The following is a 12,500-nucleotide window of genomic DNA, read 5'->3' as shown; positions in this document are numbered from 1 at the left end:
TTTATATTTATGACCGCCTTTCTGGACACTCAAAGTCACCTTACGAGACAATAAAATAGTAGTAATAATAATAGTTAAAACAATACACACAGACAACACAATAAATACAGATATGGTTTTGGATATGCCAGTGTGAAAAGATGTTTTTGAGCGGGTTTTGAAAAGGGAAAGCGGGTTAATGTTGTGAATGTCTAGTTGAAGGGAATTCCAGAAGCGAGGGGCAGAGATGCTCAAGGCTTTAAACCCCATGGCAGTCAAACGGGCAGGAGGTGCAGTGATGTGAATACATGAAGAAGGCCTTGGAGTACGAGTGGGTGTGTTGATATGAAGGAGGTCAGTGGGATACTGAGGAGCGAGGTTGTGAATGGACTTGAAGGCGAGAAGCGGAATCTTAAAATCAATGCGGTGTTTTACTGGGATTCAATGAAGCTGCTGAAGAACAGGAGTGATGTGACTAAAAGGAGATGTTCCGGTCACGATACGAGCAGAGAGTTCTGAACCATTGGAAGTTTATACGTATGAGAGGCAGAGCAAAGAGAAGAGAGTTACAGTAATCAACGTGGATGTAATTCTGAGTTTCTGCGTGTTTCACCAGGTCAAATTTAAGACTTTTTAGGGCTTTTTAAGAGCATTATTAATGAAATTCAAGAACTTTTTCACAACATCAACTAAGCTTAACCAGAATTCCTTAATTCAGTTTTTTCCAGACAAGGATCACTAAAGACTAAAATCAGTTCTATATCCGTGGTACAATCCGAAAGAGACTCCCACCAATAACACAACAGCTGATTGGCTGCGATATAAGTAGCATGGTGGTCTCATTTTTAGACGTAATACAGTGAAATTGTATTTGGACTAGCGATAGAAAGAACTACAACACAACGGAATAAAAAAAAAGTGGCTAGAAATGGTGATAGGTGTAAACCGAGCCCTGGGTATCCTGCTCTGCATTTTAGAAAATGAAAGCTCAGATGGGCCAATCTGGAATCTTGCTCTATATGAGGTCATAAGGGGCAAGGTTACCTCCCCAACATCCAGTAGGGCTGTAATGGTATGTGTATTTGTGCTGAACCGCGACGGTATGGAGGGTCAAGGTTCAGGATTCTCGGTTCGGAGCGTGAATCCATAGCAGATTTAACTGTATTCAGATCGACGCACGGAATTCGGAACCAAAGTCCACAACTGCCAGTTCTGCTCGGAATATTTTAGCGATAAGCCGCAATTTGCCAAGGTCAGAGTGCATCACCTGAAGTGTCAAACACCAAGACGAGGGGAAAAAAAACAAACTTAAGCCTAACACCTTATTCCCGCTGTTTTCTAGCAGCCTTTCGAGAAGGAAAGCAAAACGGGATAAAATAATTACTAAAGCAATTAGCATTTACATTGGAAAATAGCCAAGTAAAACACACCTCCTAATGCACAAGTTTTATTTTATTATTATTCTATGTATTTTTTTTTTTTTTTCAATTTTATAGCACAGGCGATGTTTACAGTTTTTATATACAGTTGTTTAGCCTAATATTTGGTCAGTGTACATTCACCGTTAATACAGGAGTGTTTGAGCTGTTTCTTATTTTCATGATAACAATAGTTAGAATTGTGTCAGTCTTTGACACTTTCACTTTTGTCTGTTCAAAATAAATGAGAAGAAAGTGTGTGTAAAGTCCTTAACTCTAGGGAGTACTTGTTAGTTTCAAACTAGCGATTCAATCAATCGGATACCACCATAAAACTGTAAGCTCATTTTCAGGTTCATCCTTGTAAGTTGGGTATCTACTAGGATACTTTATTTGTACAAAAAAAGACATTATTTCTGAATACACCTGTATCTGAAAGTCTTCATTTTAGAACCTGTCTCTTTAAGCCCCCTTCCCAAAAAAGCCCAGTCTGCCCTGATCGGCTTGCTAGAAAAATATGGTGCACCTTTACAAATGTAGTCTCCTGGGTGAAGAAACTCATCTGGGGGGGCGGTATGTTTAAATAAGCATGCATGTGACAAAGGAAGGCAAGCCAAATCTGAATGGCTTCAGAGACGGACTCACATTGGACTCAAAAAGACGGAGTCAATTGTCTCGGAATGTGAGTGTGTGTTGCATTGGCTTCCTGTAAAATCCAGGACTGAATTTAAAATCCTTCTCCTGACCTACACAGCTCTAAACAGTCTAGCACCATCATTTGTCGAAGAGCTCATAGTACCTTATTGTCCCACTAGAGCCCTGTTCTCCCAGAATGCAGAGATACTTGTGGTTCCCAGAGTCTCTAAAAGTAGAATGGGAGCCAGAGCCTTCAGCTATCAGACTTCTCTCCGGTGGAACCAGCTTCCGGTCTGGGTTCGGGAGACAGACACCGTCTCCACATTTAAGAGTAAACTTAAAACTCTAAAAGCTTATAGTTAGGGAGTGAGGATTCACAGCGTTCGCCTAGACCGGCGGGGGAGGGTTTATAGCTCCAGACACGGCACCCCTTCTCTTCTCTGCTTCTCTTCATAGTCGTCAGATTGATCTACCAACTCTTGTAGAACTGGCTCAGATTTGCCATGCACCAGCTTTTAATTATGTTGTTATAAATTATGTTTGCAGCTGTCGCTGTGGTACTACTCCGCACTCTGCTACACCCTGCTACGCTCTGCAGTGCCCTGCTGCACCCTGCTACGCCCTGCAGTGCCCTGCTGCGTCCTGCTATGCCCTGCTGCGTCCTGTAGAACTTGTTTAATACAGGGACAGTGCATTATAATGCACTTCATTATAATGTATTATAATGTGCAAAGTTGAATGTTGTGAATGTAAGTTTATGTAATATTGTTATGAAATAAGAGAGACCCCAGGAAGAGTAGCGTCTGTTAAAGACAAACTGAAGCAAATGGGGATCTTAATAAAGAAACACATAAACAAAAAATGATTTCTAATCTCTATCTACCAAAGGCACAAAATAATAACATGATCAATTCTGCCGCTAGTTAGAATCATAATCAGTAAAGGCTGAAGTCTAAACACAGAAAACAGCATGCTGTTATTTTTAAGTGCTTTCATCAGTGTTACAAAAACATAGGAAAAAAACTGTAAGACATGAAAATGGATTTGAGGCTGAGGAGTTAATTACCAATTTCTTTGGCTGCCAGAAGGAGGCTCTTCAGTTCCTGATTTGCAGCTTGTCGTTTGGCTTTGTCCTGATCCTCAGAGCAGAAATGGACGATCTTTTGCCACGTCAGACCCTCTCTGGCAAACAGCTCCCGTCTCTTTAGTCGTTTGGTCTAACATGAGCCACAGGGAGAATTACATTTACATTTCAAAAGTAGCACTTACTGCTTCTACAATCACATGTATTTCTAAATGTACAGATAGCCTTGGATAAGACCAATGTACTCCAACAGTTTGCCAATGTATTGTGCAAATAGTTTGTCAAAGAAAGACAAGGTGCAGTTCAGTGTGGTCAGTCAGTGAATGAGTGTAGTTCATTTTAGATATCTGCTGTAAAATTATTTAACCCGCTTGAAATGTTCCATTTCCCAAGAAGGAAACAGCCTAAGAGTTCATAACTAGTTGTATGTATACTGAACAAAATTATAAACAAAACAAAACACAACACTTCTCCTTTGCCAAGATAATTCATCCACCTCACAAGTGTGGCATGTCAAGATGCTGATTAGATTTATTTGATCTGATTAGGTCTGAAAACCAGTCAGTATCTGGCGTTAGGGTTCATCCGTGGAGAGAACACCTTTCCAAAGTGCCAGACGCCGTCAAATGTGAGCATTTGGCTACTCAAGTCGGTTACGACAACATAATGCAGTCAGGTCGAGAGAAAGAGAGAGAGATGAACCCTAACCCTTACCATGGGGCTGAGGATCCTTGCACATTTCCCTTGTCTTAGAGTTGTTAACAGTTCCACCAAAGACATATTTCCCCAATAAATGTTAAAGTTATTTAATATTTTCAACAAAAAAAAACAAGATTAGAGAAAAGTTAAAATATATATATATATATATATATATATATATATATATATATATATAACAAATTTGCAACAGTTTTGAAAAAGTTTGGTGTATTTGCGCCAGCTCATCTTCCATGTCGGTGGGACAGTTTGAGGTCTTTCAGGACATGCTGATGAAGAGAGAGAGAAAGTGACGGGAGATGCGGTTGGAGCGGACAAGAGAGCAACTGGTGCGGAGAGGAGAGCTTCAATTTAGCGGTGAAGAAATCAAGTGAATTTGCACAAGCTAGAGTCTGCAGTTTGAGCCCCTCCGGACCAGCGGGGGTGTCCTGTCCTGTTTCCCCGGCTGCTGGGTGGGGTGACGGGGATTAGCTCCCGAGACTCCAGCCCCGTCTCCCCCTGTGCTTTCCAACCATGGTCTGGAAGCCAAAGCAGGAAAAGCTACTTTAAGCTATTTTTTGAGTTTCCTTTTAATTTAATTTCCTCTGGTGAACAGTATGCAGTGAAGGTTATTTGTCTAGGGCTTTTTAACAAAGGAAATATTGTATCTAGTAAACGCTGTCTTTGTCAAGGTTGAAAGGAGTAATAAAGTTTGCTGTCCATACAGTCTATGGTTTGGACAGCAGCCTCTGCGATGTTGTATTATGATCCCCATAAGTAAAAAACACAAAGAGATAGGTTGATGTATTTATTGGGGAATGCGAAAGCTCAGAAAAATCATCCAAATTTTGGAAAAGAATTACGTTGCTTTATCGCCGCACAAAATTCGCGTTGTGTGTGAAAGTACAAATGACAAAAACAACAGATCGAAAATATGTATAGATTTGCGAGTTAAAAAGTATGTTTTTGACTGGTTTAATGAAAAGTGCTAATGTTTATCGAGCTCAAAAATAACATAATAACTTTGACATGTGTTCAGTTTCAGTGTGTGACTTGTTGACAGCTGATAGAGGTGGCAGACGGTTGGCTTTGAATGGAAAATGCATCACGTTGTTATGCCAATAATGATTCAGAGGAAAATAAAAATCACAAAACTGAGTCTTTTTTCATTAACCACTGCAGCTGATAATAAATCCAGTATTGAGCACAGCAGGCATCTAAGATTAGGAGTTTTTGCACTCGACATCTGGCATATTTCTACTGTCTGATATATTTTCATGGCCAACAACTGACATTTTATTTATACTAACACAACTAATATTTTACTAATATGCAGCATAACCTTTGCTGCCTGTTGATGCTCTGGGATACCCCGGAAATCCAGAGTTCATGCGAGAGCACAATTTGAATTTGCTAAGAGAGTTAGTCTGGCATCGAGTAATTCTGCTCATTAACTATGCTCTTGTAGCCGAGCTGCACCAATCACATCGGTGTATCTGATGTAGGCGGGGCCAGGGGAAAGCTAAACAGATGACAACAGTTTAATCTACCAGTTACTGTAGCTCCACTTGTAGCTAAGCGTATGGGGCTCTGGGTACGTCCACCCGTGTGTTGTTGTGATTGGTCGTAGTGTTATGCAATTGCGTGCAGTGAGATTTTCCAAGGCATACTTGGTGCTGCCCCTTGAGATGGGCGACTTTCATTGCTTGATGCCAGACTCTAATCTTTTGGATTTGGGTCTGGATTTCCAGGCTAGGTCTGGGACACACTCCAACAGCTAAGTGTGTCTAGAGCGGCTGAGTGTTAATACTGCTGCTAGTTGCCATCAGCCATAAGAATTACGTACGTGTGTCACGTAGAGCGAGTGAGAGAGTGATGGTGATTATCTTCGGAGCGAGTGCAGACTCTAGAGTCATGGTGAGAGAGACAAAGTGTCTCCCCTGAGCTTTCCGACTACGGTGGGAAATCTGTAGCAGGAAAAGGTAACGCTCTCCTTGATTTGTTGTTTATGGAGGAGCGCGTCAGGCTACGGCGTAGGTCCCGTGTCTACACGTACCTACGTGCATATCCACGGCGTAGATTTAACGCAGAAGCATAAATCACGCTCAAGGAGTAAAGCTTATCACAGTCAGTGAGCCAATAAGAATGCAGCATGCTTCTGTTAAGATCTGTTAATGTTTGTGATTGGCTGTCCAATGCTACACGCCGTAGAGGGCACGCAGGAAAAACTCTAGTTACGCACAGAGACGGGCTCACCTAGTAGGAGCTGAAAAATACAAAGATTTGTACCGTAATGTGTAGTGTTGTAATTTCTTTTTGTTTTATAAAACTGGTATTGAAAAAAAGTAGCATTTAGGTACCAGTATCAAAGTTACGGTATTTGTGTTGGTACCAAACATTTTTGAACAATACTCAGCCATGGATGTTGAAATGAAATCTTAAAATAAGTCTGAGACGGGATCAGAGTCTACATCCGTGTTTTTTTGGTTATTCTATCCGTCCAAATTAAAAACATTTGGGTTTTCCATGCAAAGGGGGAAAAGAGAGTTGGATAAGAGCCATACAGTGTGCATGCTCGCGTCATCAAAGATCAAATATTTTCGTATTACAAATCACATTACTTGCTCGCAGAGATGAAAGCAAAACAACCTGCCAAAGATCCAGTGAGTGACAAAGCAGCACACATTTTATTTCTCTGGTAGAAGATTTAGTGTGGGAAAATATCCAGACTTTTGTTATGATGCATATTAATGATTAGGCTTTTGTGAATTTGGTCATACAATAAAGGCCTCCACAGATGTACACATAAAAGGTCAGTTTATTAGTGATAAATTAAACTAAGTGATAAAAACTACTGAGAAATTACCCAGATGATGTCAGAATGATGTCATCATGGTTATCTCTGTTTACGCTAGAGGTTCCACAAATTACTCTACCTACTCAATTAACTACTACTACAACTACTACTACTACAACTGGTTGTGGATAAGATGATTTTCAAAAGCATCATCAAAGACACAGTAGTTACTACGTAAAACAGCAAGCAAGCAATCTCCTGTATACAGTATACATATAATATATCTATATATATTAGAACCAGACCGATATATCGGCGGGCCGATATTATCTATTAAGCATTTCCCGAAATATCATTTTTTTTTTTTTTTTTTTTAAATATTCATTCATCAGAACCATTTATAATGACAGAGATATTCTGATAAATGAATATTTAAAAATTAAACGGACGGTCAACCGTGTTATGAGTGTTGGTGTTGCATAGTCGCTCTACAACATCCCTGTTGGCGACACTGATTATTATTTTTGTTATTGTGTTTTTGTTCAAAGGACTTCATATCCTTTCATATCTTTCATATCTTAAGTTTGTATTTTTTATACATTTTAAGTATCACAACTTTAATATATTTTGCTGTTCCTCTGATCTGTTGTGACAATAAAACTATCATATTTTAGTGAGAACTCATAAATAACTACAAATAAGTAATGTTAAGGAAATCTGTTTGTGTTTTGGATTTTTATATATATATATATATATATATATATATATATATATATATAGGCCAAAACATCAGAATATCGGATTTTTAAATAACCAAATATTTGTATCATATCGGCCTTAAAAATCATTTATCATTCAGGCTATATGTATATATATATATACACACACAGTGTATGCTTATCATTATTTGCTAAAGCCCACTGTATGGTCCTGCATTAAATCTACAACGTAGGTACATTCGTAGGTATGTGTAGATACTTCAAATTGAACTACACGTTGCGGCGACGCAGACAGCAACAACTGTGATTGCTCCGCTTGGCCATGACTTGGTAGCGTCACATTTCCTCCTTCTCATTTCCAGTTTCTCCTTCTCCATGAACAACCCAAATCAAGGAGAGGGTTAACTTTTCCTGCTACAGATTTCCGACCACGGTCAGAAAACACAGTACAGGGAAGACACTTCTCCGTCAATGCCTCCAGAGTTGGCACTCGCTCCGAAGCTAATCCCCGTCCCTCTCTCACTTGCTCTACCACACACTCCGCAGCATACACACATACCAGTTCTACGATTCTCCTAAAGAGATACACTAGAACGACGCAGACACCGGCGCACAAGTATAAACATATCACAGCAGAAGCCAAATGTAAAATGTAAAACATTACATTCTGCATGTGCACAGATTTTGAAAATTACATGGATGAAACAGATTTTTTAAGGATAAAGCAAGCAATATTTAACTTCCTTTTACCAACAATGAATGTCTCCTACTAATAGGTTTGCGTGTGCCTCCAAAGCCTAATGTATCTTTTTTCCTCTGTGTCTTCAGGCTTTATTGTTATCCTAAAAACTATTAAAAATACATCCATGAGCCACACCATTGCACTGGGTGACATGCACTTCACTACCATGAACACACACTGTGGTGTGTTTTGCGTCAATCCCACATACACCATCCTTAACCATCACCGGGTGGGCTAAAGGGGCCAGACCACTCTGCAGAACCAGGGTTGCCAAATTCAAGGTGAAACCTTTCCATGGGAATTACCAGGAATTTATGGGGTAGTGACGGCACGGTGGATATGACACCTGCCTTTGGTGTGGGATACTGCAATACATCAACCAATGTGTCCCTGAGCAAGACCCTTAACCCTAGTTGCTCCAGAGGAGCGCAACCTTTGATATACTGTATAGATCAATTGTGGTTGCTTTGGATAAAAGTGTCGGCTAAATGCCTTGTAATGTTATGGAAATTAACAGGAAATCAAGGAACCAGGAATTTGTCTTTTCCTGGTTTTAAAGGCTACACTACAGTAAAGTAATGTCATTTTCTGAACTTACCAGACTGTTCTAGCTGTTTTATTATTTGCCTTTACCTACTCCACATTGGTCATCGGATCCACATTGCTGATGATTATTGATCAAAAATATCATTGTGTAAATATGTTGTGAAAGCACCGATAGTCAATGTTTTCTTGTGACAACACTAATGTCCAATTATCCATTAGCTGGCCTCACCTTCAGATCATGGAGGTGCTCAGTAAAGTCCTCCTTCTTGCTGACATTGGAGAAGGAGCGCAGAGCACCGGTGAGCCGTGGAGGAGACATCTTTCTCTGCTGCTCTCATCCATACACTGGTTCTCCGGCTTAATTCTATGACAGGCAGAATGACAGTTGGAAATAGTGAACACAACCATAACAGTATGGTTTCTACATGACATGGCCTGTCAATAGTAACGCACCTGTCTATACATACAGCTGAACTACTTGAAATTGGCCATACAGGATAGCTGTCAGTTTAAAGTTGCATTTCTAAACCAGAGTCACAAGCATAAGGTAGGACATTATTACCAGGTGTCTCACACACAGTCTTTTGGTGTATTCGGCGTACAAGGAAACCCCACAAAACACCTCACAGCAGTTAAATATTTGACTGTAATATCTGAGACGTTATTTGCAAGAAAGTAACTCTGCTAACGTTACCAATGCGTTGGTTGAACAGTAACTGAGATACCTGTAACGTTGATTAACGTCAAATTAATAGCAAAAAACGACGTATTGGTAGATAGGGCGTACGCCGAATTGAAGACTCGATACTGTCGATTCGTCCAAGACCCGAAATCATGTATAAAACATTGTTTTTTAGGTGAATGAGGTGACCAAGACAGCTTTTAACGACCTGTCATTCTCTCCGCGCAGTTAAAGATTGACGTCAACGTTATGGCACACGCCCGAGCCAAAGTGCTGTCTTGCTTGTATTATTGTAACGTAATAAACGATACGTTTTCTTACGCCACTTTTACAAACTTTAAACATAACAATATTAAAGATGCTCACTAACGTAGCTAGCTAGTAGAGTCTGTGTTGCTAGCTAATGTTAGCTTGCTTGGCATCCTGGCTCTTCTTACTCTGCCATTAGCTTTAGCACTTTAGAACTGTCCCTTTCAAACGAATTGCGAAATATTAACAGTCTATGTGGCCATGTTAAATATAATATTTCAATAGCAAACTACCTTCCAAAAGAGCCTTGTAGAATGAACTGTGAGTCGCGTGTCAAATGACTGGCCTAGCGGCGGATGTCAACAGAAGTCGCGTGTAAGCTATGAACTATGGGTATTGTAGTTTATACAAATACCTGCTATAGGCTATGCGTAGAGGCTAGGCCTAAAATGACTACATTGCCCACTTATACTCAGGAGTGCCACATCACACAAGGTTTGCTTGAAATTGAAACCGGCGTACACCGAAACACATTTAAGCGGAGTCGGTATTCAAATTAAAACGGGGTACGCCACTGCTAATTGAAATTTGAGCACGAGTGCCACCAAAACCGGGTCCCGCGTCAAAGTCTGCTCCGTGTTGTGGAGTTTTGTGATACCGCAGAGTTGTTACCCCAACCTTACAATGACTAACTCCACACAGTGAGAGCTCCCCGGTATCTAAAACAAGCTTAACTAGTTTACTAGAAAACGAAACTTTTCATCCTTTTCTGGGACTTTACTTTAAAGCACTACATGCATAGCAAAAAGAAAACCATCAAGACTAATATGGCAAATATAGGCCACAAATAAATATTTTGGAACAGAACAAATGAATACCCGAAACAGAACAAGACAAACATCAACCAGTTTTTTTATAAAGTTAAGATTACTTTAATGTATCCTATTGGACAACATTCTCTTGGAGATAGGGACACATCTGCATCTACACCAAATAACACAATTAAACCCAAGCACAAACCTCCACATAGATAACAACAACAAAAAAATAGATTAAACCATCTTCCTCCTGTATTTTATGATTATTATCATGGTGGTAATAATGGTGGTGTCTTGGGGTGTCTTGGATTTATCCGTCTCACATTCAAACTGATGCTGATAATCACATCACAAGCATTTCCTCCACTACACTGGCTCAACCCTGCTCTGTAAAACTGACAACACATGGATGTGGTACATGGAAACATTGAAGATTGAATGCAACATTATCTCTGCACAGCCTTATGAAATGCTGGCCAGGTTTGCATGATTCTTTCTGTGGGTATTCATGATGATTTTGAAGCCTCTGACATTTACTTTAATATATACATTATTATTATTATTATACTGTGGGATATAATGAACATTGCAAATTCTAAGGGGCATTAGCAGGGATTTAGACCTCCAGTCTTTTTATGACTGTCATGTATTCAGTTTTAGTCAGCTGAAAAGTTTATATTGTTCTTTGCACAATAACAGAGGTTACACATGCCTTTGAGATTCCCTGCTACCAATCCTTCAATGTTGCCACACAATGATGGTAAAAGCAGCCTGCCATGTGCACTCAATTAGACAACCTCATTGTAATTCATAAGTCACCCACTGTGACTTCAACCTGTGGAGAAGGTGTCTCGTCTGCCCTCTCACTTCATTTTCCTTATTCCTCTGTGGTTTCTCCTCCTGGTCCAAATCAACGTTCGTTCCCCTCTACACACACACACACACACACACGCACACAAGCACACACGCACACAGACACACACACACACACACACACACCACTTCATGCACTGTATGCATGAGTGGTGTCCACTAAACTCTGGCTATGCCGCAAGACAGCTCTCCTTCAGAGAATAGTGAGAGTGAGAGAATGATTCACTTTTATTGTGTGTGTGAGTGTGTGTGTGCGTGTGTGTGTGTGTGTGTGTGTGTGTGTGTGTGCGCGCGCACACCCAAGCAAACCGCAACATCAACACCCATACACATGTCCCCGAGACAATACTAAAGGGCACAACTTGTAAAATGCAATGCATCAGTTTGAGTTTAATTTTTATGAATCCCTCATGTTTGACTTGTCCTCCCTGATATTGTTGTATCCAACATAAACCACATTCCAAGTGAATATTCTTTGGATGACATTACCAGGGGCAAAGACAAAGTAATATGAACCAAACTGCAAAGAAAACCATGAGATCTATGAGGCAAATACGATTTCCTGTATATACAGCATTAGTGAACAAACAAATGCAAAAGCTATTATGCTCAGCAATTAGTGGTTAAATTGGAAACAAAGGGACATAATTCTGTTTTTAAAAACGTAATGAGAAATTAATTATTCTGAAATCAGGTTTCGGTACACTATATTAAATGTTATTGTTCTGACCTTTTTTTATAGTTATAATCATTATAGTTTATTCTGTAATTATGCACATTTGTATCTAATCAAGATATTAAATTGTTATTAGTCACCATGAAATGCTTTGTCAGGGGATTGTTGCAAACATCCAAACTGCATAAAAAAGTATGTTATTTTGTAATTTCTCCTTGATATGAAAACATCACTAAAACAATCTTTTGCTGCATACGCTAAGGCCCTCTTCATTTAATCAGCGCCAGATTGCTTTGCACCAGCAGGATCTATTATTTAGCAGGTAGTCTCGCATTGCCAGACCTGTCTCCACACAGTATCCCGGGATGGAAGAAAAACGTGGTCTGGTTTATTGGCACTTCTTTAAACCAATCACAATTGTCTTGGCCGTTGCTACGCGCTGTCAGCGAGTGGAGCAACGGTGCTGCTGCAAAAAAGCCTTGGGAAGGAATTTGTTGCGTGGACATTCAAAAGTCGTGCAACAGAAAACTCTGATTGGCCAGATAGTCCGGCTAACTGTCTGGATTTACCCTGCAGAGATCTGAG

General features: G+C 40.0%; 1 protein-coding gene across 3 annotated transcripts in view; it reads right to left on the bottom strand.

Annotated features, from left to right (window-relative positions):
• ascc3 (activating signal cointegrator 1 complex subunit 3) overlaps window positions 1–11,279 on the bottom strand; it is a 263,454-nt gene extending 252,175 nt beyond the window's left edge. Inside the window, exons 1-3 of one of the 3 annotated variants that reach the window (XM_032519352.1) lie at window positions 11,186–11,279; window positions 8,847–8,981; window positions 3,100–3,250 (exon numbers count right to left, since the gene is read on the bottom strand). In XM_032519352.1, coding sequence (XP_032375243.1) covers window positions 3,100–3,250; window positions 8,847–8,936 — 241 coding nt within the window. In that variant the 5' untranslated portion in view covers window positions 8,937–8,981; window positions 11,186–11,279. Of the gene's footprint in view, window positions 1–3,099; window positions 3,251–8,846; window positions 8,982–9,841; window positions 9,948–11,185 lie in introns of those variants that run through there. The other 2 variants (XM_032519351.1, XM_032519350.1) reach the window with 2 other exon arrangements.
• Between the last annotated feature and the right edge of the window lie 1,221 nt (window positions 11,280–12,500).

The sequence above is a fragment of the Etheostoma spectabile genome, chromosome 6 (assembly GCF_008692095.1).
Source record: "Etheostoma spectabile isolate EspeVRDwgs_2016 chromosome 6, UIUC_Espe_1.0, whole genome shotgun sequence".
NCBI classification, from domain to species: domain Eukaryota; kingdom Metazoa; phylum Chordata; class Actinopteri; order Perciformes; family Percidae; genus Etheostoma; species Etheostoma spectabile.
Note: the sequence above shows the minus strand (reverse complement) of the source record. Positions and strands in the feature narration are given on the sequence as shown.